At 36.7% G+C, this 21,998-nt stretch overlaps 2 protein-coding genes across 3 annotated transcripts in view; one reads left to right on the top strand and one right to left on the bottom strand.

Annotated features, from left to right (window-relative positions):
- Positions 1-21,998, bottom strand: part of LOC306869044 (vascular cell adhesion protein 1-like) — a 709,597-nt gene that overhangs the window by 239,768 nt on the left and 447,831 nt on the right. The window lies entirely within an intron of this gene.
- LOC306869050 (E3 ubiquitin-protein ligase MGRN1-like) lies at positions 3,602-20,610 on the top strand. Of its 2 annotated transcripts, XM_079415627.1 has the most exons (17): positions 3,606-4,183; positions 4,487-4,605; positions 4,788-4,876; positions 5,034-5,180; positions 6,005-6,122; positions 6,301-6,367; positions 6,642-6,685; positions 6,774-6,821; positions 6,926-6,994; positions 7,081-7,240; positions 7,640-7,749; positions 7,833-8,047; positions 13,749-13,860; positions 13,939-13,984; positions 17,941-18,045; positions 18,282-18,325; positions 18,562-20,610. In XM_079415627.1, the coding sequence occupies exons 1-16, from the start codon at positions 4,096-4,098 to the stop codon at positions 18,320-18,322; spliced, it is 1,578 nt and encodes a 525-aa protein (XP_079271753.1). In that variant the 5' UTR covers positions 3,606-4,095; the 3' UTR covers positions 18,323-18,325; positions 18,562-20,610. The 2 variants fall into 2 exon arrangements, with proteins under 2 accessions (XP_079271752.1, XP_079271753.1); XM_079415626.1 differs by lacking the exon at positions 18,282-18,325 and having other exon boundaries at positions 3,602-4,183.

Genomic DNA, 21,998 nt, shown 5'->3' with positions numbered 1-21,998 from the left:
CGAGTTCATCAAACAACAGTGGTAAGCGAACCATACTTTAATCACGGTGAGTAATGGCTTCTTCTCCTGCTATTGTTGTTTGCACTTCATGTCACATGTATAGTTTATCTCTCTCTGTCGGCGAAGAGGGATTCACATGTGATAAATGCAGGGAAATAGTTAGGCTGACAGAGAAGATTTCAGAACTAGAGACACGCATCCAAACTTTAGTTGAGGACAGTAAGAATGTGAGGGCTGTAGATACTTTGGATGTGACTAGCGCAGGGAGTCCTGTACATTGTTTGGTTCCAGTAGAGCCCGTGCAGCAGGGAAACTGGGTGACTGTGATGCGGCCTAGTCGCGGGTCAAAACACCACTCTTCCGTTCCGATCAAAACATCAAACAGGTTCTCCCCACTCAGTGACACACCCACTGAGAAACCTGATGAAAGTGCGCTAGTTATTGACGATTCTATTGTACAGAACGTGAAAATAGACACACCAGCCGCCATAGTCCAATATTTACCAGGAGCCAGAGCGCCTGACATCTTGGCAAATTTAAAATTGTAACCATGCAGCTGTCAGCCACAGTATCGCATCAGACACTATAGATTCCCTGAGGAACAATTCCACTCATTCTCTTCTATTGGAAATGAAGAATTGTATAAACTTGTTAAATCATCTAAACCAACAACCTGTTCCATCTAAGCTCCTAAAAGAGGTGCTTCCAGAAGTAATAGATCCTCTTCTGAATATTATTAATTCATCACTGTCATTAGGATATGTCCAAAAACCTTCATACTGGCTGTTATTAAGCCTCTCATAAAAAAACCACAACTTGACCCCAAAGAATTAATTCATTACAGACCGATCTCGAATCTCCCTTTTCTGTCAAAGATATTAGAAAAGGTAGTATCATCACAACTATGTTCCTTGTTAGAGAAAAATTATATATGTGAGGATTTCCAGTCAGGTTTTAGACCATCTCATAGTACTGAGACTGCTCTGATTAGAGTTACAAACGACCTGCTTTTATCATCTGATCGTGGTTGTATCTCTCTATTAGTGCTACTGGATCTTAGCGCCGAGTTTGATAATATCGACCACAACTTTCTTTTAAATAGACTAGAAATTTATGTTGGCATTCGAGGAAGTGCACTGGCATGGTTCAAATCGTACTTATCTGACCGCCATCAATTGGTGGCAGTAAATGGAAGTTGTGGCCTAATGGTTAGAGAGTCAGACTCGTAATCCAAAGGTTGCGAGTTCGAGTCTCGGGCCGGCAGGGATTGTAGGTGGGGGGAGTGAATGTACTCCCCCCACCTACAATATAAAGCCAGCCAGCTTTACATCAAGGTTCAAGGGTTCAAGTTGAGCTTTATTGTCATTCCGCTACATGTGGGTCCATACAGTGGAACGAAATGTCGTGCCTCGCAGGACCACGGTGCTACATAAATACAGACATACAACAATGAAGTAAAAAACACTATAAACCTATACACAACTAACCTACTGACAGATTTAACTATAAGTATACTATATAAGTATTTACCCTATATACAAACTAAAGAATAAGGGATAAAAAATACAAACTATACGAATGCGTCACATAAATATTACCCTATACAAACTAAAAAAATAGAAGATAAAAAATACAAACTATACGAATGCTTCACAAATACTGTACATATGCAAAGAGAGACATTTGAGTCAGCAGCTGGTTGGGGAACAGTGCAGGATGATTTGTAGTGCATGAGCATGTAAACATACATATATTGCTGAGTCTTTTGTGGGATTGTGTTCACGCAGCAGTGTGTGTAAAGTGTCCATAGTGCACATAGTGTAAAGTGTCCATAGTGCACATAGAGGAGAGTGTGGTTTGTACAGGCCCACTCACCTGTGTGTAGCACACTTCGAATTGCGCACAAAAAAATAAAAGATTCCATACAGTTTTTTCCTTTGGTGTGGTAAGGTTGGGGGGTGTGGTCCATGTTACAGGAGGTAGGGGTTTGCATGGGGTTTCAGAGGGGGGCGGGGTGATTTGAGTTCAGGGCTCTCACAGCCTGGGGGAAAAAGCTGTTGAGCAGTCTGGCGGAGCGGGCTCTGATGCTCCGGTACCGTCTTCCTGATGGTAGGAGCTGGAAGAGACTGTGGGAGGGATGGGTGGAGTCCTTCACGATGCTGTTGGTTTTGCTGGAGCATCGTGTAAGGAAAATGTCCAGGATGGAGGGGAGAGGGGCACATATGATCTTAGCAGCTGTGTTCACTGTCCGCTGGAGGGTCCTGCGGTCAGCAGCACTGCAGTTCCCGTACCAGACAGTGATGCAGCTGGTCAGCACACTCTCAATGGTGCCTCTGTAGAATGTGGTGAGGATGGGTGGAGGGAGACTTGCTCTTTTCAGCCGACGGAGAAAGTGTAGGCGCTGTTGTGCCTTTTTGGAGAGTGACATGGTGTTGGTGGTCCAGGTGAGATCCTCTGTGATGTGCACCCCCAGGAATTTAGTGCTGCTGACTCTCTCCACAGTCGAGCTGTCGATGGTCAGTGGGGGGTGGTCAACGGAGTTTCTTCTGCATTATATCAAGCTGATGTAAAGCTTGATATAATGCAGTAAAGCTGCTTTGACACAATTTGCATTGTTAAAAGCGTTATACAAATAATATTGACTTGACTTGACATCAAATAGACAGTTTTTGGCATGCTCATGTGTAATATAGTAGTTGTTTGGTCCTTAATACCTTTTTTAATGGCCATGTTACTTGCCTTAAATTACCTATATTTGTCTACATATTCTTCAAAAAAAAAAAAAGCATTCAAAACGTGGGTATAAATAGACTAAAAAAGTTAACAATTACACGCATTTACACTTATTAAAGAGTTATATTTGAAGAAAGCACATACTTTGTGCTCAGAATTAGCTTTGCAAAATAATAAGTCTAATTTGAAACAGTAAATCAATGTCCAAAAATCACAAACATAAAATGACATTTAAAAAGTTAAAGTTGTAATTACTGTATGTTCACAGTTTGTGAAAATGAAAACATTAAATACAACTAGAAGTGTTAAAACGGATACAGTTTTATTTACCATTCATATCCATATTTATGTTTTTCAGATTGTGTTTTTTGTTGAATTATATTACCACCAGTTTGGGTCAGACATCATAATAATTATATATAATAATTAATTCAATCATAAATAATAATTATTATTATAGTATATGGAACCCACAACATACAAAATGTATTGCCCTCGTTTTTTAATTCATAGATAATAATGTTATTTGATAATGTGATTAAATAATGTGATTTCAATGATATTTTGACCCCTGAACAAAGAAATGTGCCTCCATTTCATTAATATGATAATTCTATAACTATAAGGAATGCATCTCTGCTACCGTGAGCAGTCATTGTGGATTTTTTATATTTTTACACCTATATTTATAGATATAACAGATATAGGTTGCCAAAAACATGTTATTGTCTATAGTCTCAGTAAGGTGAAAAAATGAAGCTTGTGTTCTCTCGACTAGATGAAAACAGACCTCTTATGGTCAGCTCAGCCAATCGCAGAAGCTTGTGCTCTTTTGATTGGACGAGCATACGCTTCTCGTGACGAGCTCAGCCAATCACATGGCGATATGCTACAACCTTCTCGGGGTCGCCTCTCAACAACGATTTCCTTGTGTTGTGTTTTCACCTAGATAACAACTGTTATATTTTAGAGGAAACACCAAGAACAGAATTATCTGCAGGTCTTTTTTCTTGCCTTTTATATTTGACGTTTTTGTGTTTATGTGCTTGTTCGCCTCTTGTTTTAGTGGGTACCAGTTCGTGACAGGCGAACAAACTAGCTATGTGCTAGCTTGCTAGTCAGTTATCCAGTGTGTCAAACCTGATCCATCACATAATACGACTGTACGAGACACATCTGATCCGACTCAGAAGAACAGAAATGCCGATCAAACACCTGTCATGTTAATTTAAAAACACTTTCTCGTTTCGGAGCCGTTGCTGTTAGTACGCGGCTACGGTTAGCTAACTTTACCAGCCGTGTTGCTGTTGTGGTGCACATTTAATAACCGCTAGTTTGTTCTTATCGGACTGTGTTGGAGAAATGGGTTCAATTCTTAGTCGAAGAATCGCTGGTGTTGAGGACATTGACATCCAGGCCAATTCTGCATACAGATATCCTCCAAAATCAGGTAAGATTGACTGTTGTGATACAAGGCGACGTTTATGTGCTTTTGTCTTGTATGCACTTATCTCCAATAGATTGATTTCTTGAGCTCAGATAAATTCCCATTAATCTAATAAAATAGCCAATCGATTAGTCAACAAATTGAGTAAATTATCTAGTTAAAAAGCTATATGAAACAGGATCAGTACGTACAAAATTTAATACCAGTGTAAATTATGACAAAAAATGCCTTCACTGATGGTGTTACTCTCTTTATACATTTTGTTAGAGGTGTCAGATTATATAATTACTGTTTTCTTTCCCCAAGGAAACTATTTTGCCAGCCATTTTTTCATGGGAGGAGAGAAGTTTGACACTCCTCATCCAGAGGGTTACCTGTTTGGAGAAAACATGGATCTCAACTTTCTTGGTAACCGCCCAGTGCAGGTACATCTGAATTTTTAAGATCTTCTGTTCTGACTTGGTTTTGTGGTGTTTCCTCTGTCGTTGTCTCTTTTTCATGAATTCAAAAACATAACTCTTGTGTTTGCTTTAGATAAAAGCATCTGATAAACATTAATATTAATGGATTCCTTTTTCATATTTTATTTTTGTGCTATCTGCCTCAGTTTCCCTATGTTACTCCAGCACCCCATGAGCCGGTGAAGACATTGAGAAGTCTTGTTAACATCAGAAAAGACTCATTACGATTGGTCAGGTACTGATTCAGGATTTCTATATGAAAAAAATCGTTCATATCCTGAAAACAAATGATCTCAGTTGGTGCTGTATGTATGTAGTCACTTTTATTCTGTTATTGATGCATTTGCTTTTAAGTAATGGTGCATTTTCATTGTCTATTTATATGATTCTAGGTATAAAGATGATGCTGATAGTCCTACTGATGAAGGAGCAAAACCAAGGGCCTCATATGGAGTGGAGTTCACCTTTGACTCTGATGCACGAGTGGCCATCAATATCTACTGTCAGGCTTTTGAGGAGTTCTCCAATGGGATGGCAATGTAAGGACAGTTATACGTTTAATGTTGCTATAAGATTAAAGTAGCGACATTTTTGCGTGTCATACAACGAAAAATGTTGGTGTGTTTTGATTGGATTGATTTTTTGTTTGGATTTTAAGATGTGGCCATTGCAGATGAATGTGAGCTTGCAAGGCTGGGTTTAAATAATTGGAAAATTCCTTTTACGACAAGGTTTATTTTAATTAAACATTACAAGGTCAAAAATAAAAAAGTGAACATATACTTGGATTAGTTGTTTACAATATGATCTGCAACAAGCAATTAGAAAATAGACTTTATTCTGTTTTATATGTGAAAATCCCCATTATCCCCATAAATCTGTATTTTTGTTTTTAAAAGAACACCATCACCATTCAATGATGCCATTGCAATTTATCATCAGTGTTATTATGTATTATTAAAGTTCATGTTGTTTTATTTGTAAGTAATTGTCTATTATATAATGTTGTGGATATAAAACAATCAATCATTTGTAAACGTGGAGATATTCAGGGTCTTTCAGCAACTCGTTTTTAGTGTAAGAATACCAGTTTGTAAAGAGATTACATAATCCTTTGAGTAACTCTTTTGTGCAGTTGTTCTTGTTTTACTTTAAAAGTTAATTTTTAAAGCTTAAAAAAAAGAAATTGTGCAAAAACTTAGTAATTGCAATCAGTCACTGGAGCCCCTGAGCCAAAGATAATATACATTTAAATATGGAACACCTCTGTAAATGTAATGATTATAATCTGAAGTACCTGGATGGCATTATTATGAAAATGTTTTTGATATTTGTGCACTAACAGTATATTTGTCTTCTTAAGATACAGCCCAAAACCCCCCGCATTGGTCTCTGAAACGGTATATTACAAAAGAGGGGTTAGCCAGCAGTTTACCCTGCCATCCTTCAAGATCGATTTCTCTGAATGGAAGGAAGAAGATGTAAGTATCTTCAGTCTAGCTCAGTGCTGTCACTCTCCTCTGATGGTCAAATCCATACTGGCTTCTAAGATATCGATTTGACCTCTGCATTATTAGAGTCCAATAAAATGAAAATGGCCTTACGTTAGAAAATGTAAATTATTTGACCTCACTTATGCATTTCTCTTCTTTTTTTTAGCTCAACTTTGATTTAGACAGAGGTGTTTTTCCCATGGTAATTCAGGCTGTGGTTGATGAAGGAGGTGGTATGTTGTCAGGACTTCATTATAGTAGAATAGAATATAAAAGATTAAAGGATTTGCTCTAACACTTTGTCACATCAGAAATGCCAATAAATATCTTGACACACTACACTGTTGAGGCTTTTTCTGCTTGGAAGGGATGTGATTTATTGCTCAATACTTTAACATGTTTTTTTATGAACATGTTTAACATGTTCATATTTCAAAAGAGAACCAATCAGTATATTTGTTTAGCGCTGTTATGAATCTGCATTTTAATTGTAATCATTTATTTCAGATTGTTTTGGACATGCCCATGTACTGCTGGCAGCATTTGAAAGAGTGAGTTGAATTTGATGTCATATGAAATGCTTATTTGTAGCAGTTGTGTATTTGTGTATCATATTTTTTTTTTTTTTTACATTTACAGCATGTTGATGGCAGTTTCTCAGTCAAACCTTTGAAACAGAAACAAATAGTGAGTCTTAATTTCCATATTGTCCTGTTTGTAGCATTATTCTACCAAGTACCAAATAGAGATGGTATATTTTTTTCCCCTAAATATCTGCTTGTATACCATAGGTGGACCGTGTCAGTTACTTGTTACAGGAGATATATGGAATTGAGAACAAGAACAATCAAGAGACAAAGGTGAAAAGATGGTTATTAAAGTTCATTACATTTTCTATATAGGTCTCTGTAATGATGGAAAATCTCATTGTGATTTTTCTCCCCAGCCATCTGACGATGAGAACAGTGACAACAGCAATGAGTGTGTGGTGTGTCTGTCAGATCTCCGCGACACTCTGATTTTGCCCTGTAGGCACTTGTGCCTGTGTAACTCCTGCGCTGATACTCTGCGCTACCAGGCCAACAACTGCCCGATCTGCCGACTGCGTATGTAACTAAAATTCTGTCATCATTGACTTCTATGGAACACAAAAGAAGATATTTTGAAGAATGCTGATATTAAAACGGTTTCAGTTCCCATTGACTTCCAACATATTTTTTCCTTACGATGAAAGTCAATGGGAACCGAAAACACTGTATTCCACTGTATTTTTTGACCATAGAATAGAAGTCAGTGGGAGCTGAAACTCTTTTGTTACCCACATTCTTCAAAATATCTTCTTTTCTGTTTTAAAGAAGGAAACGACATGAGTAGGGAGTAAATTAAGCCAGGGTTTTTATTTTTGGGTGAGCTATCAGTTTAACAGTCCCACGGTTGTTTATCATTTCAGTAACATCCCGAAAATCTTTTTCAAATTTTGAAATTTCTTTTTTGTCTGTCTCCAGCGTTTCGAGCTCTTCTTCAAATTCGAGCTGTAAGAAAGAAGCCTGGATCGCTTTCTCCTGTTTCCTTCAGCCCAGTGCTCGCTCAGAGCATGGATCATGATGAGCACTCAGTATGACACATATCCATCTGTGTTGTCCCTATACAAAACATGGCATCACTCTCTGATTCTCATTGTTTTATCCCTTTCCTCAGAGCTCAGACTCTGTTCCCCCTGGGTTTGAGCCCATCTCGCTGCTAGAGGCATTGAACGGTCTTGGTGCCGTGTCCCCTGGCCTTCCATCTGCACCTCTGTATGACGAGATCAACTTCTCTGGGAGTTTGAGTGGGGAGAGCAGGCAGCTCAGCTCACCTGACCACTCTGGAGACAGCGGCGGACAGAAGAGCAAAGTCAGCAAGTCACCGGACAGGTAAACCTGGCCCACTGCATGTTTGTTTTTGGATACTGACCCAAACAAGCAAATGGGCCTAACAACATTGTGTGGATATACACTACCATTCAAAAGTTTGGAATTGGTAAGATTTTTTAAGTGTTTTGGAAAGAATTCTCTTGTGCTCACCAAGTCTGCTTTTATTTGATCAAAAAAATACAGAAAAATCTGCACATTTTAAAATTTAATATTTAAAAATGTAATTTATTCCTGCAAAGCAAAGCTGAATTTTCAGCATCATTACTACAGTCTTCAGTGTCACATGATACTTCAGAAATCATTGATTTGATTTGCTTCTGGTGAAATGTGACCCTGTCTGTGACACCCTGGCTAAAGTCGCATAATCTAATTCTGAGATAGAGAGCGTCAAAATTGTGATAGCCACAAAAATGATGAAAATAGGTCATTTGTGTTTATTGCTGTAAATGATAGATTATATGAGTGGGTTTAAGATACAGTTGGCTAATTTTCATTTCTGACATGATAAATGCTGAAATTAATAACTTTATTGACACTGCGTTACATTATTTTGTGCCAAAAAATACAGGTTTGCTTCCTAAATACTGATTTCAATCATCTCTGAGTTTACTTTGTGTAGAAACACCTGCTGAATCTCATATCATTCGTTTCAGAAACTTATTTTCTATCATTAAAAACTACAAACAGACCTTAATATCAATTCACGAGAGCGAAAATCATGTTAGTGCTGGGAAAGGCAAGAAAACTGCGACTTTAGCCGGGTTCCAATTTCTGTGTGGATTATTTCGTGGCATCACCGAAATTTCAAGAACAGCTTATTTGTTTTGTTACTCAACATTCTGCCAAGATAAATCAGCTCAATTTAAGGACATTTTATGCCTGATACATGTCGAAATAATTCGGTCTTTGGATGCTGATCATGGGGGTTGATGAATTCCTATCTGTCATGAAGCGCGATGCTGTGAACGAGTCTGCGTCGATCCGTAAAAACAAAAACAAAAGAATAGTCTAGATGATTAATATATATACAGTCATGGCCAAAAATATTGGCACCCTTGGTAAATATTATCAAAGAAGGCTGTGAAAATGAATTTGCATTGTTAATCCTTTTGATCTTTTATTTAAAAGATTTCACGAAAATCTAACCTTTCATTTTATAATAAGAATTTAAAATGGGGGGGAAATATTATTATGAAATAAATGTTTTTCTCAAATACATGTTGGACACAATTATTGGGACCCCTTGAAATTCTTATGAGTAAAATATCTCTGAAGTATATTTACAATTTTGAGCACTCAAGGGTGATTACGTTCATGAAATTATCCAGCCATGGCTTCCTGTTTCACAGAAATATAAATGGGAGGGAAAACAAAGCCTAAATTCCCTTAATCATCCATCACAATGAGAAAAAACAAAGAATATATTTCTGATGTGCAGCAAAAGATAATTGAGCTTCACAAATTAGTGAAGTGGCTTTAAGAAAAGAGCCACAGCAGTGAAAATTCCCATTTCCACCATCAGGGCAATAATTGAGAATTTCCAATCCACATAAAATGTTACGAAACTGACTGGAAGAGGACGTGTGTCTATATCGTCCTAATGCACGGTGAGGAGGAGAGTTTGAGTGGCCAAAGACTCTTCAAGGACCACAGCTGGAGAATTGCTGAAAATAGTTAAGTCTCGGGTTTAGAAAACCTTAAAAATAAATTGTCAAACACACCTCCATCACCACATGTTGTTTGGGAGGGTTTCAGGAAAAATTCTCGTAGCATCCAAAAACAAACTCCAGCATATTCAGTCATCAGACACGACTGGAACTAGTGTTGGGCGATATGGTCATTTTTCATATCGTCGTATCGCCAGCCTGTGAGATCGCCGATACACGATATTATCGTGCATGGGCTATTTTATAACCATTTGGTGATTTTAAACCACGCGTGCGTGAGAGAGGGAGAGAGAGAGAGAGAGCCTGAAAGTAACAATAACCGAAATAATATACATTCAAACATACTGAAAAACTAACAGCTAGTTCAGCAGTCATACATCGCTATTAGGACCGCACGTCCTACTGTGACAAGTTTGCCGCATCGGCACGGAAGTTATCAGTCTAAAAATCAGTTTGTTGTTTGTGTTGGACATAAACGAACATGTTAAAGATAAAAGTATTTTCAGGTAAGTACATATTTTTGGAGTAAAGTTAAATTAAATGGATAGGCAGGCTACATCAGTCATACAGTGCTCCGGACCGCACGCCCAATGACGAGCCCAGTTTTTGACTGATAACTTATTAACTGCATATTTTTATAATAACAATGATGAAGAATAAGCATCCATGTGTTTTGTTAATGTGCTGAAAAGAAAACGAAATGCTGCTGGTGCAGCAATGTTCATTCATAGCTCGAAGCTGTTCAAGAAGATGTCTAAAAGATGTCTCTTTTTGCACTCTTGACATAGCCTAATTTGTAAATAACGATTATCACTCTGCAGTTCAATTTTGATGTGGGCTTAGTTTTATAGTCCGTTTCTAAAACATTTCCAATGAGGAGGAGAAGCCTAAAGTCTTCTTCACTTTCCGCGTTCCGTTCCGTCTCGTGCACAGCCACATCTGCGCAGCATTCACTCAGCCGCAGAAGAGTGCGGACGGACGAGCTCAACACATGCGCAGGACCACCAACTTGACTTGCGCGGCCTCAAAAAATTGCCTGCACGACAAGGTGCGCGACTGTCAGCGAGCCCTCTTGATGGCGTAATAAGGACAGTGTGTGGACGTAGACGGCCGAAGTATACTTTGGCCTTAATCCTCATTTGCACGTGTTTGTGAAGTGCGGCACTGAGGTGAAATAGCGGGGCAATTTGATAGCCCAATAATAATAGGCCCCCTGACAATAATAATAATAGTTTTATACATTAATAGGAGAATGAGCCTAATATCGTCTTGAGTAAAGGACAAAGACATTTGCTATCGTCGATATCTCTGACTATCGTCGATACACGATACCATCGTCTATCGGCTCAACACGAACTAGAACTTCAAATGGGACTGGCTTCTATGGTCAGATGAAAAGGCCTATAATACGATTACTGTTTATTGTAGATTAAATTACTCTTATGTATTAATAAAACGTTTCGTATGTCCTACGGAAGCAAAGCACCGTATCATGTTTCGGTTTTTAGAAAAAGAATATGCATGAATGAGAAAATAAAGTGAAGGATGTGCTTGATGTTAAAAAGTTTTTAATTGTTATAAAACACAAAAAAGATCTCAATGCGTTACACGCACTGACTGACACACCTGCAGCACCGACAGAAAGATGCGTCTCTCAGACAGCATGCGCTCCCGGATCCCGAATGAACGGTCAGACCGTCAGATGCAGAATTACAGTATTTCAAAATATAAGTCTTTGCGTGTATTCAAGCAAACATAGTCATTAATATTAATCAAACAATAGTAAATGAAGTGAATCACTCACTGCTCTTGAGTGAATAATTTTAGTAGCTAAAAATAATCAGTTTATTTATAATAAATACTTACAATAAAGTCTATACAGTGATTTTTTTTTTTTTTTTGTGTGTGTGTATTGCCGGATTTATTCCAAATGTTGCACAATCAATTAGATTAGATTAAATTAGATTATTTACTTAAATTTCATATACATACATAATTCATACATGCATACATAATTTATGGATCAATTACATTTTCTACTTTTATTTCATTGTACTAATAACCTCATACAAATCATTGCAGTGAATTGTTGCTACAATCAAGCTCTTGTGGTTCCCCCCATTTGTTTCAATGTTTTTGTCCTTTTTGGACATGCAGATCATAATAAATGGACCGGTTTTACAAAACTTAAAGAATTTTCCCATAAATGTGACATGTACAGTATCTATTTTGAGCGACGAATGGAGCTCAAGCGTAGTTCAGGCAGACCACGGCGTGACTGCAGCATCAACTGACGCTCAGCTGCTTGTAACTCCTCCCACTACAATTAATAAGATATATAAGATCATCCGTACACTCATGCAGATCCATGATCACTTAACTGCTCGCCCACGGAGATTTATCACCTATCCTGCTCATGTTGCTCAATAGTTCAATATTATCCACAGTATGGTGTTACTCTACTTTGTGTATATTACTGTGCATATTAAAATATCTGGCAATTGCTTAGGGTTCAATGGGGGTTCAAACCTCAGTGAGGTTTGCCTGTGGATGGCTCAGAACTGAACCCTTCTGAGTGAAGCCTGCCGGCAAACATAAAGTTCAGGACCTCTACAATATTCTGACATTTAACAGAGTGGTCCTGACTGAAATAACTGAAAATGGGAGAATCTCAGCTTTAATGTGAATCACAAAAAAATCACTTTAGCTGGGTTTTGATAGAGAGGGTCACACATATTATCAGTGTTGACTAGTGCTGATTCATATTTTTGTGGAAACCATGATACTTTTTTTGAATACTTTTTTTTTTTTTTTATCAAAAGAACAGTATTTAGTTTAAAAATAAATATTTTGTAACATTACAAATTTCTTTACTATCACTTGATTAATACATCCTTGCTGAGTAGATTTATTAATTTCTGACTTTTGAATGGTAGTGTATCTTTAAAAAACAGTCAAGTGAACAAGTCAGGTTTCTCTTTCCGTTTGTACTCCTCCTGCACTGCACAGATGTTTTACTAGGAAACGGGAAATATTAACACAGGGATAAAAACAGCACTTGTCAAATTATTTCATGGACTTTGTAACATTGCTTTCAAAAATTAAATGATCCTTTTGGCTGATCTCAAGTGAGACTGGTAAATGATGTTTGCATTCTCCTGACTGTGTAATAATAGCTGGCCTATGGCCACTCGAGCTGAACTTCCTGCATTAGCTAGGTTATGTGTCAGTGCCAGAGGTCATAAGCTTCTTCTTTCCATAAATCAGAATAATGACTCGGCTTGCCGTTTTCAGTACATCCTGTTGACATGGTGGCAATAAGGAAAATATGCTCAGTTTCTCAGGAAACATGCATGTGTTGACTCATTGTCTGTCTTCCTCTTTCGAATAATTTTGAGTCTTAACACAATTAAAAGATTGACAGATTGATTATTTGAAAAATAAATTAGTCAAGTAAAATAATACAATTGTCAAAAATAAATAAATAGCTGAATGATAAAAATTTGTTTCTATATTAATTATTAATTATATAAAAAAAAAACTGTCATAGAGTGGAGAAGTAGATGCCCATAATTAGAGTAATGCACATATACAAAACTAGTGTCTATAAAAGCGCTTGCATTTAGATTTTTTCACATGTTGATAATAATGATAATTTAAAAAGTTTTATCCTGGTAATCACAAGGTCAGCTGTGGAAAACAATGTGCCCTCATGGCACAAAAGGTTGCAGGGCAGAGACACCTCTCTGATGAGTTTCCACTTTTTTTTTTTTTTAGCTGCTTGTGTTCTCTTTCCACCATAAAAGCAGATCCACTTAACAATAACCGAATATACAGATTAGAATCTAAACACTTCCTACTTCATCATGGCTCATCACACCAGTGTCACATGTCCACAGCGCCACCCAGTGCATTTAATTTTAATGGTGAGAAGAAATAAAAGATACAACAAAGGCACAATCATCAAATAGTGTTTGTACTAGTAGACTTGATTAGTGCATCATTGCTAGTCCTGACAGTCTGTGTGTTTGCAGCACTCTACGCTCTCCATCGTCACCCATTCAGGAGGAGGATGAAGAAAAACTGTCTGAGATGTCTGATGCACAAGCTCACATGCTGCTGTCCAGCAGTCCTGCCCCCACTGAGGTCAGCAGCGCAGCCCATATAACATCTTACACAAGGCCTGCACCTTTCTCATGTTCTTCTCTGTGTCTGTATTGTCAGGGTACGGCTGGGGAGGATGCCCCTGATTCACTGTCTCCTGAAGATGGTGAGTCCACTGATATCACTGCCTGACTAGAAATAGGAAAATAAAACAAATGCTATATTACGTGGTTAAAGTGTATTACGTTACATTTTTTATGTATATTAATCTCTTTTAATCACAATAGCATAATGTTGTCTTAAATTATTCTTTTTTTTTTCTCAGTATATGTGATTAATTGGGATTAATTTGACACATTAATTAGCGTAGCATATAATTAACATTTTTATAGATTTTAAGCGATTAACAGCCCTGTTGGGACTCATGAGAGGTCAGATGTGCTGCATAGAAGCAAAAATTTCAGTCATATTTTTGGCCACTTTAGCTAAATAATAGGAAGCATCAAAAAAGTGTTACCAAATGTATATAGATGAGCCTTTTTTGTTTTAACAAAATTTAAGGTTCTAAAGTTTGGGGTCAGTTTTTAAAGAATACTATACGCAGATAATATTCAAATAATATTCAAATTTAAAGAATTGATTCTCAGCCATGCTGCATTTATTTGCTCAAAAATACAGAAAAATAGCAATGTTTTGAACTATTACCACGCGTTTCCTTGTGTGTTTTGGCCAACGTGAATTACCATAGACCAGGGTTCCCACGCGTCCTGGAAAACCTGAAAATCCTGGAAAATGAATGACCAATTTTCCAGTCCTGGAAAACACATGGAAAATGAGAGAAAACATAAATTGTCCTGGAAAAAAATCTTGTTGTCCTGGAAAATTATTATTATTATTTTAATGTCCTTGGTCATTGCAGAACAGTTTACAAATGGTCTAAAACAATTAACGTTAATAACAGAAAGCGCTCTGTTCAGGGACGCAGAGTTTTCTAGCTGTGACGTAGTGACGCTGTCTTGTGTTGGCGGTTGCAGGTGCTTGCTAGAAATTAAGTGCTCGAACGTTTTCAGCAAATGTTGTCTGGTAAGCACGTAGCTAATCTTGTTAATAGGGGTTAAATGGACCGTAGTTCCGTGATCCATACGGAGACAGTCCGCACCGGTTTGCGGATTAGTTATAAAATTTAACCATCACAGAGTAAAAGTTTATCAGTTGTAACTTACATGTTTTGTCTTGCTCGTTTACACGCTCAAGCAATTTCAAACGATTCCATTGTGAGAAGTGGTGAAATAATTCGGTAACATTACTTGCTCAATGTTTTCTTTGGACACACACACACAGAGGCATTTCAGACAGCGCGCGAAGAACAAACTCCTTCCTCTTTCACATCGTTTATTTATTTCTTATGTGAATGAAAACCGCTTACTTGGTGTTTCGTTGCCCAATGAATCATTTGAGAAAGCGATTCAATGAACCATTCATAAAGACCGTGATTTGCTTCATTCTTAAATGAATAAGCATTTTGAATGAATCGTTTAATAAGAATTACTCTGGTGACTCACTCATTAAGACTGTTATTTGCTGCCACCTACTGGTGATTTTAGTCTCATTTTTAAAGTGTTCTTTTCTCTTACTATTCAAAATTGTATTTTATTTTAAAACATTAAATTCATGATAAATATGGATTATTGATCAACTACGATCCATTTAACACCTAATGACTGAATACTGTCAATAACATATACAGTAAATTAAGAACAAGGAGGGATGTAAAAAGAGATGGTAATAAAAATAAAGATACTAGAGCATGTAATGGCTATTCGTTGCATCTGTAACATTTCTGATCTTGAATTACAGAAATAAGCAACACAAATGTCAGGGAGACAGTGCAAGTTTAAGAAGGAATGGAAAGAAGATCCCAGTTCAGGGACTGGCTAGGAGAAGTATCAGGAGATGTGCTAAGGGCATATTGCAAGTTTTGCAGGAAATCCTTTGATGTCGGTAACATGGGTCTGTCAGCACTAAAGAGTCATGAACGAGGGCAAGGCCATATAAAAGTTGTTGCACAAATGAAAAAAAGAGACAAAAATTACAAATTTTCTCAGGGAAGGGGCTTCTGAAAACAAGGGACAGGACATTTGCGGACAAACTAACAAAGACCTACAAGCAACCACTGTAGATGTAGAAAGTGTCAGTCAGTCAGCTTTTCAAGTGTCAAATACAAATGAAGAGGCAATGTGCTCAGCTCAGTGTGTGTGCGTATTCAGTGCAGTTCTGGTTTTATAGTTAAGTCATAGCCATAATGTGTATGTTTTTTAAAGACTTCTGGAGGGAAGAATATATTACTTTAGGCCATGAATATGTTATCCATGTCTTTTATTCCCATCGTAATGAAATTTGAAATGTCCTGGAAATGTCCTGGAAAAGTCCTGGAATATGAACTCTGAAAAAGAGTGGGAACCCTGATAGACGCTCTTACCGCGCAGACATTTGATTTAAAAAAAATTATAAAATAATAATAATAAAATCGAGAGTCAGATCATGTAAACTGTTAAGACTGGCTATTGTAATATCAATGTCAGGTAAAATTATTTGCGTTAATTTCTGCACTCAATTACATAATGTTTTAATTACAAATGTACCTTTATGAAAATTAAACACGGGTTTACTACAAATAAATAACTAAAGTAAAAGTAAAATAACCACACATTAACATGGTTTTGCTATACTAGCCATTTAGCTTCACCATGGTATTTGTGATTATACTTTTAATTTTTTTATTAAATTTTTTTTTTTATTAACAAGTTACATGTATATAACAAACATTATACATGATATTTGTGTGATTATACTAATGGTAATCAATCCGAATGACTATATGCAATGCACGCATACAGAGCGAGTGATCTCTGAAACACCCAGATGTCCAAAACAGACCCTCTCAACTCTGTAATAAACACAGAGATGTTAGTCCCGTCCGAATTGGTACGTGAAAATCGCAGACATCAGTTGATAAGAATCGAAACTCAAACGTAGTTTAGAAAACTATTCCCGTCGGAATAGGGCTATTGTCTTCTAATATGCATTTATTTTTTACCTTATTTGCGCGACGACTCCCAAATGATTCTTTTAACTATTAATTTTTCCAAACCCTACTTTGCATTATTCTAAACTGTGGTGATTGGTCTGATTGGTTTCATTTTCATTTCATCATGCCTGTAATGCCTGATAAAGCAGCATTTGTGAGTGCAGTGCTGCTTTGTGTACAGCGTCACCGAGGAAACCGCTATTTTACTGCTCCAAAAGCGACACCTAGTGGCAAAGAATGAATTTGCATTTTCATTCAGACCAACACGAAAAGACCAACAAGTGGGCGGGCAATATGCTAATGTTTAATGTTGACATCAACATGAAACATCTTGGGATTCGTTTTAAAAACGACTCGTTTCAATGATTCAGAATCGACTCTTTCTTTTGAGACAATAACTTTATACACGGTGCACTTTCAGATTTAAAACTTTGCAGGATGTTTTCATTCACTTAGAGCTGTGTTACACACTGCATGAAAGGTCATTTTCAAAAATTCATAATAGGGGCACTTTAAGATGTGATGCAAAGCAGAATTTTCAGCATCATTACTCCGGTCTTCAGTGTCACATGATCCTTCAGAAATCATTCAGATGTGCTGATTTGCATATTGCTGATTAGAAGTTGAAGGTTTTTTATATTTTCTTCTAATATAAAGTTTATCTCATGTAACAATTATTAATTTTTTTTATGGTTTTAGTTTAATTATAATAACCTTGCTTAATATTTTTGTGGAAACCATGATTGTTTTTCCCAAGGATTTTTTTATGAATAGAAATTTGAAATGGAAATTATTTTTAGACATTATGAATGTCCTTACTGTCACTTTTGATCAATTTAATGTGCCTTTGCTGAACTGAAGTATTAATTTCTTTCTAAAAAATATAAAACATAACCCCAAGCTGTTGAAGGGTGTATATTACAAATAATTTATAAACCATTTTAAAACTGCTTGTCGTGTGTGCCTTAATATCATACAGATTTTTGTTTTGTGCAATTACAGCTTTTGTTTCTATTGTTTGTGAATCTATACAGAGGATCGATTAAATTTGGAAGAAGAGGTGATGAATGACTGCAGCAGTGAACACAGCAGCTTTACCAAAACTGAAAGTGACCCACCTGGAGACCTGTCCCTCCCCGGTGAGTGCACATCTGGCCACAAGAGCCCATTGTGCATGCTTTAAGTGTGTCCTTTACAGAGACATTATTGTCTTGCATGTGTGTGCACTCTTCCAACAACATTGTTTGTTCTTGCAAGTTGACAGACGCTATGTTTCTGGCTCTCGGTCATTCAGCTTATCTAACCTGTGTGCTGTTTATTCCTTGACTTCCTTTCCCTGCCTTCCTGCCTTCTCTCATGGTCTTGCTCTGGGCAGCTGTAGGTCCTGATGCCTGCTCTATTGGTTTGGATGAGTAATGGGTATGTAGGCCTCTGCGTCCTTCTTTCGGCTCTTCCTCCATGTTCTTGTTCTCAGTGCTGTGCAAACCTATACAGAACAAAAAGTTTCCAGTTTTACTGGTTTAATCAATCATTAAATTGTTGCTTTGATGTATTTGTTAAACTTTTAAAGTACCTGTTTCAAAAATATGGCATGTTACATGATTTTGTTTTGATATTAGTGTAGTTTTTAACTGCAGAATCGGTCATTTCTGTAGGATTATCTGGCTCAACGGAAAGTCTGAACACTCAGAGTACCTGCTGCTCCAGTCAGCCGCTCCTAGGTCCCTCAAGCCATTTGCACATGGACGATGATGAACTGGATGTTTAACCCTGCCCATCTCCTTCTTTGTACAGCCCGATATGTCTCAAAATTGCAGTTTGATGCACTCCCATTCTAGTATCCCACTTTGAATATGATTGACTCTTGTTCAAGGCCTTTTGTTTTTTAACATAACTTGTTGAGGCCGATGAGCTTGTTCTGGTGGTCTTTCATATTTCTTGTGCTTGGTTTTAGGGCTTCACCCAAAATCACCTTTACATTATTCAAACTCTGCATCATTATCTTTGTTTCATGAATCACTAAAGAAGATTCCAGGAAAGTGGAAGTTGATTTTAAAGTACTTGGTAGGCTCCAAAATCCAGTCGACTAAAATATTAGTCCTTACTACATATCAAGTTTTCAGAAGCCATATGAAATATTTGTGATGAACAGACCAAACTCTAAACTATCTATATTCCTCTCAATTACAAAATGCCTTTGTGGTCTACTTTTATCAAACTTTTGGAGCTTCACAGTCCATCGTTTCATGGAAAAAGATAAAATACAGGTTTAGAATGATGATATATAGAGGATCATTTTCTTTAGTGAAATGGTAGATGTTGGTTTTTTTGGCATCTGTCGTTCCGTGAAGAACTTTTAACATTCAAGGAAACTTAACATTGCACAAAAGGTTCTTCATAGTAGGGAACAAAAGGTTTTCTAGATGATTAAAATGTTCTTCACACTAATGAACTGTTCTCTGAAAGGTTCTTTGAGGAACTACTATGTATTTTTAAGCGTGTAGTTGATGGTGAAGCAGGTCATTTCAGTGCTTGGTTATGTAAAGCTGAATATAGAGCTTTAATCCAGGACTTGATTATATTACTAATAAACATACAGCAGCTTGTTACGATTAATAGACAAAGCACATTTCAATAAAAACTCATTTCAGGATATATCTACAAGTAAATGTAAAACTCAACAAATAAACTGAGTGAATAATACAGAAATATCATTGTAACTGTGCATTTGAAATGTTTTTAGTAAGTGCTTAAATGTCCTGAACTTATTTTTTGTGTGTGCTAACTGAAAATGAGCAGTCATGAATATATATATTCCTGATTTCAAATGTAATATTTATAGTGATCAAATACTGTTGGAAATGGTGGGCTTGTCAGTTTAATGACCAAATATTGAGGTCTAACAGTGCTTTAAATGTGCTTGCTTGTTCAGCTATTTATGCTCTAAACTTTTAAGGACTAAAAAAGCCATGGTGGTCTCTCTTTACCTCTTTATTTGCTTATGAATATTGTAATATGATTTTTAAATACTTAAACGTGAAGGCATTCCTTTCGTGTGTCGGTTCAGATGTTATTGTATCATTTTAGAGTGACGACTTTGTGAATATTTGACCGGTTGGTTGCATTTCTTCACAGCTGGACCCTGTTTTTCTAAGAAGCGAAAGAAGCTCAATGAACAAGTCACAAGAAGCATGAAATCTCATTGTTCTCCTCAAACATGCAGATATGCAGTGTCTTGTAGCATTATGCAGAGAGGTTTATGTGCCTTTAAAGAACAAAGCAAGTGTTGCTACAGCTTTTGCTCATAGCTGTGCTGTTCTTGTGTTCATTGGCTGTAACCTTTAGCCTCGACTACATTTATGCATTAGATGTGAGACTGATGTTCTTGTTTGTAATGTCCATTTTGGAGAGCAGATCATTTTCAACTGATACTCTGTAGGTCGAAAGGTATTGCTTATACAAATTTGGTTGTGCTATAATACTTAACATGATTTTTATATCATCTGTTAATACTGGTTAAGCTGCTCTGTACATGTATTTTAATCAAATGTTAAAAAAAAAAAAATTATTATTGAAGGTGTTGAATTAATTGCTTACAGCTCTCTATGGTAATATTGATATTGTAAGATTTATCACTGCTCTGGAATATGCATATTATTTATTTCCTCAAATAATGTGCCATTTCAATTAAATATTCCACTGTGCCTTCTTGTTCCTCACTTGTGAGAAGTACATTAAAAGCATACTTTAAAAAAGAATAATAATTTTGAAAGCAATATACTTTGAGGTAATATTTCATACATCAGCGTGCACCTAATGTATCATTATTATGGAACAACTGTTGTATATAAATTATATGAATCTTATATCCTAAATGTTAGAAGTTAAAACTTCAAGTGTTTTTTGACTTATTTTAGCAGCATTCAAGCAGAATGTGATTCTAATATGCTATTTCTGCATGCACTTTGGTCAGTGGCACTGAAAATAAAAAGTTTGAGGCAACTAATTTAGAAAAATATTCTACTGCTGCAGTACTTTACTGTGTGTGCTGATACTTCAGTACCCTTCAAAACACTTTATGAAACATTTTTATTAAAAATGTATTTGCCTTTATTTATTTATTAAAACATTATTTACAGGGGTGTATTCCAGAAAGCAGGTTATGTGACACCCGGGTAAGTTTGAGGATAAGCGAGCGGATAAACTCAGCTTTCGGTTCCAAAATCGGAGGTTACTTTCGGGGTATATAAGTAACCATAGTAACTTGCTTTCTGAAGATAACCTGCTCCGGAGCAGCTTATGTTCAGTGTTAGTTCGCTTCAGTGCTGTCAAGAGCACGCGTGACATATACTGACCAGCCTTCAGTGGGCCTGACAGATAGTGCACAACATTATATAATATAGCCTTTTATATATATATATAAAGCGCTAATAAATAAGGTAATATATTATTCTAATATGGTTATTTTATTGGCATAACAGTTATTTGTATAAATTATAAAACAATATGACAAGGTAATTTTTTATTTATTATATATACTTATTACATTTTATATTATCTCACACATGGATTGGCATTTTCTATAATGGATTTCTATTATAAAAATACATATCTGATATGACTTAATATAGAATTAGCATCAAACTAAAAATGTAGGATTAAAGATTACACAACCATCAATTAGGTGGCGATATGCACTAAGCATGTAAACGACCACTGAACAAAAGAAGAAGAAGAAACAGCATGGTGCGCTTTTTCTTAGCGTCCGTTTCCATAGTGACTCGTCGATTCGTCGCTCTGTTGAGAATGTCTTGAGTCTTAACCAGTAACATACTCTGAGTGCTCCGGGTGTGTGTGTGTGTGTGTGTGTGTTCACTGCTCCGGGTGTGTGTTCACGGTGTGTGTGTGTGTTCACTGCTGTGTGTGTGTGTGTTCACTGCTGTGTGTGTGCACGTTGGATGGGTTAAATGCAGAGCACGAATTCCGAGTATGGGTCACCATACTTGGCTGAATGTCACTTCACTAATAGCAGTGTTGGGTAAGTTACTCTAAAAAATTATTAATAGATCTTCAACTGTGTAATTACATTACT

Source organism: Barbus barbus (genome assembly GCF_936440315.1).
Source record: "Barbus barbus genome assembly, chromosome: 4".
Classification (NCBI taxonomy): domain Eukaryota; kingdom Metazoa; phylum Chordata; class Actinopteri; order Cypriniformes; family Cyprinidae; genus Barbus; species Barbus barbus.
Note: the sequence above shows the minus strand (reverse complement) of the source record. Positions and strands in the feature narration are given on the sequence as shown.

Coding starts and splice junctions, on each gene's coding strand:
- LOC306869050 (XM_079415626.1), top strand. CDS start 4,096: ATGGGTTCAATTCTTAGTCGAAGAATCGCTGGTGTTGAGGACATTGAC. Junction 6,686..6,773: donor TGCTGGCAGCATTTGAAAGA/GTGAGTTGAATT, acceptor TTACATTTACAG/CATGTTGATGGCAGTTTCTC. Junction 13,861..13,938: donor GCAGTCCTGCCCCCACTGAG/GTCAGCAGCGCA, acceptor CTGTATTGTCAG/GGTACGGCTGGGGAGGATGC.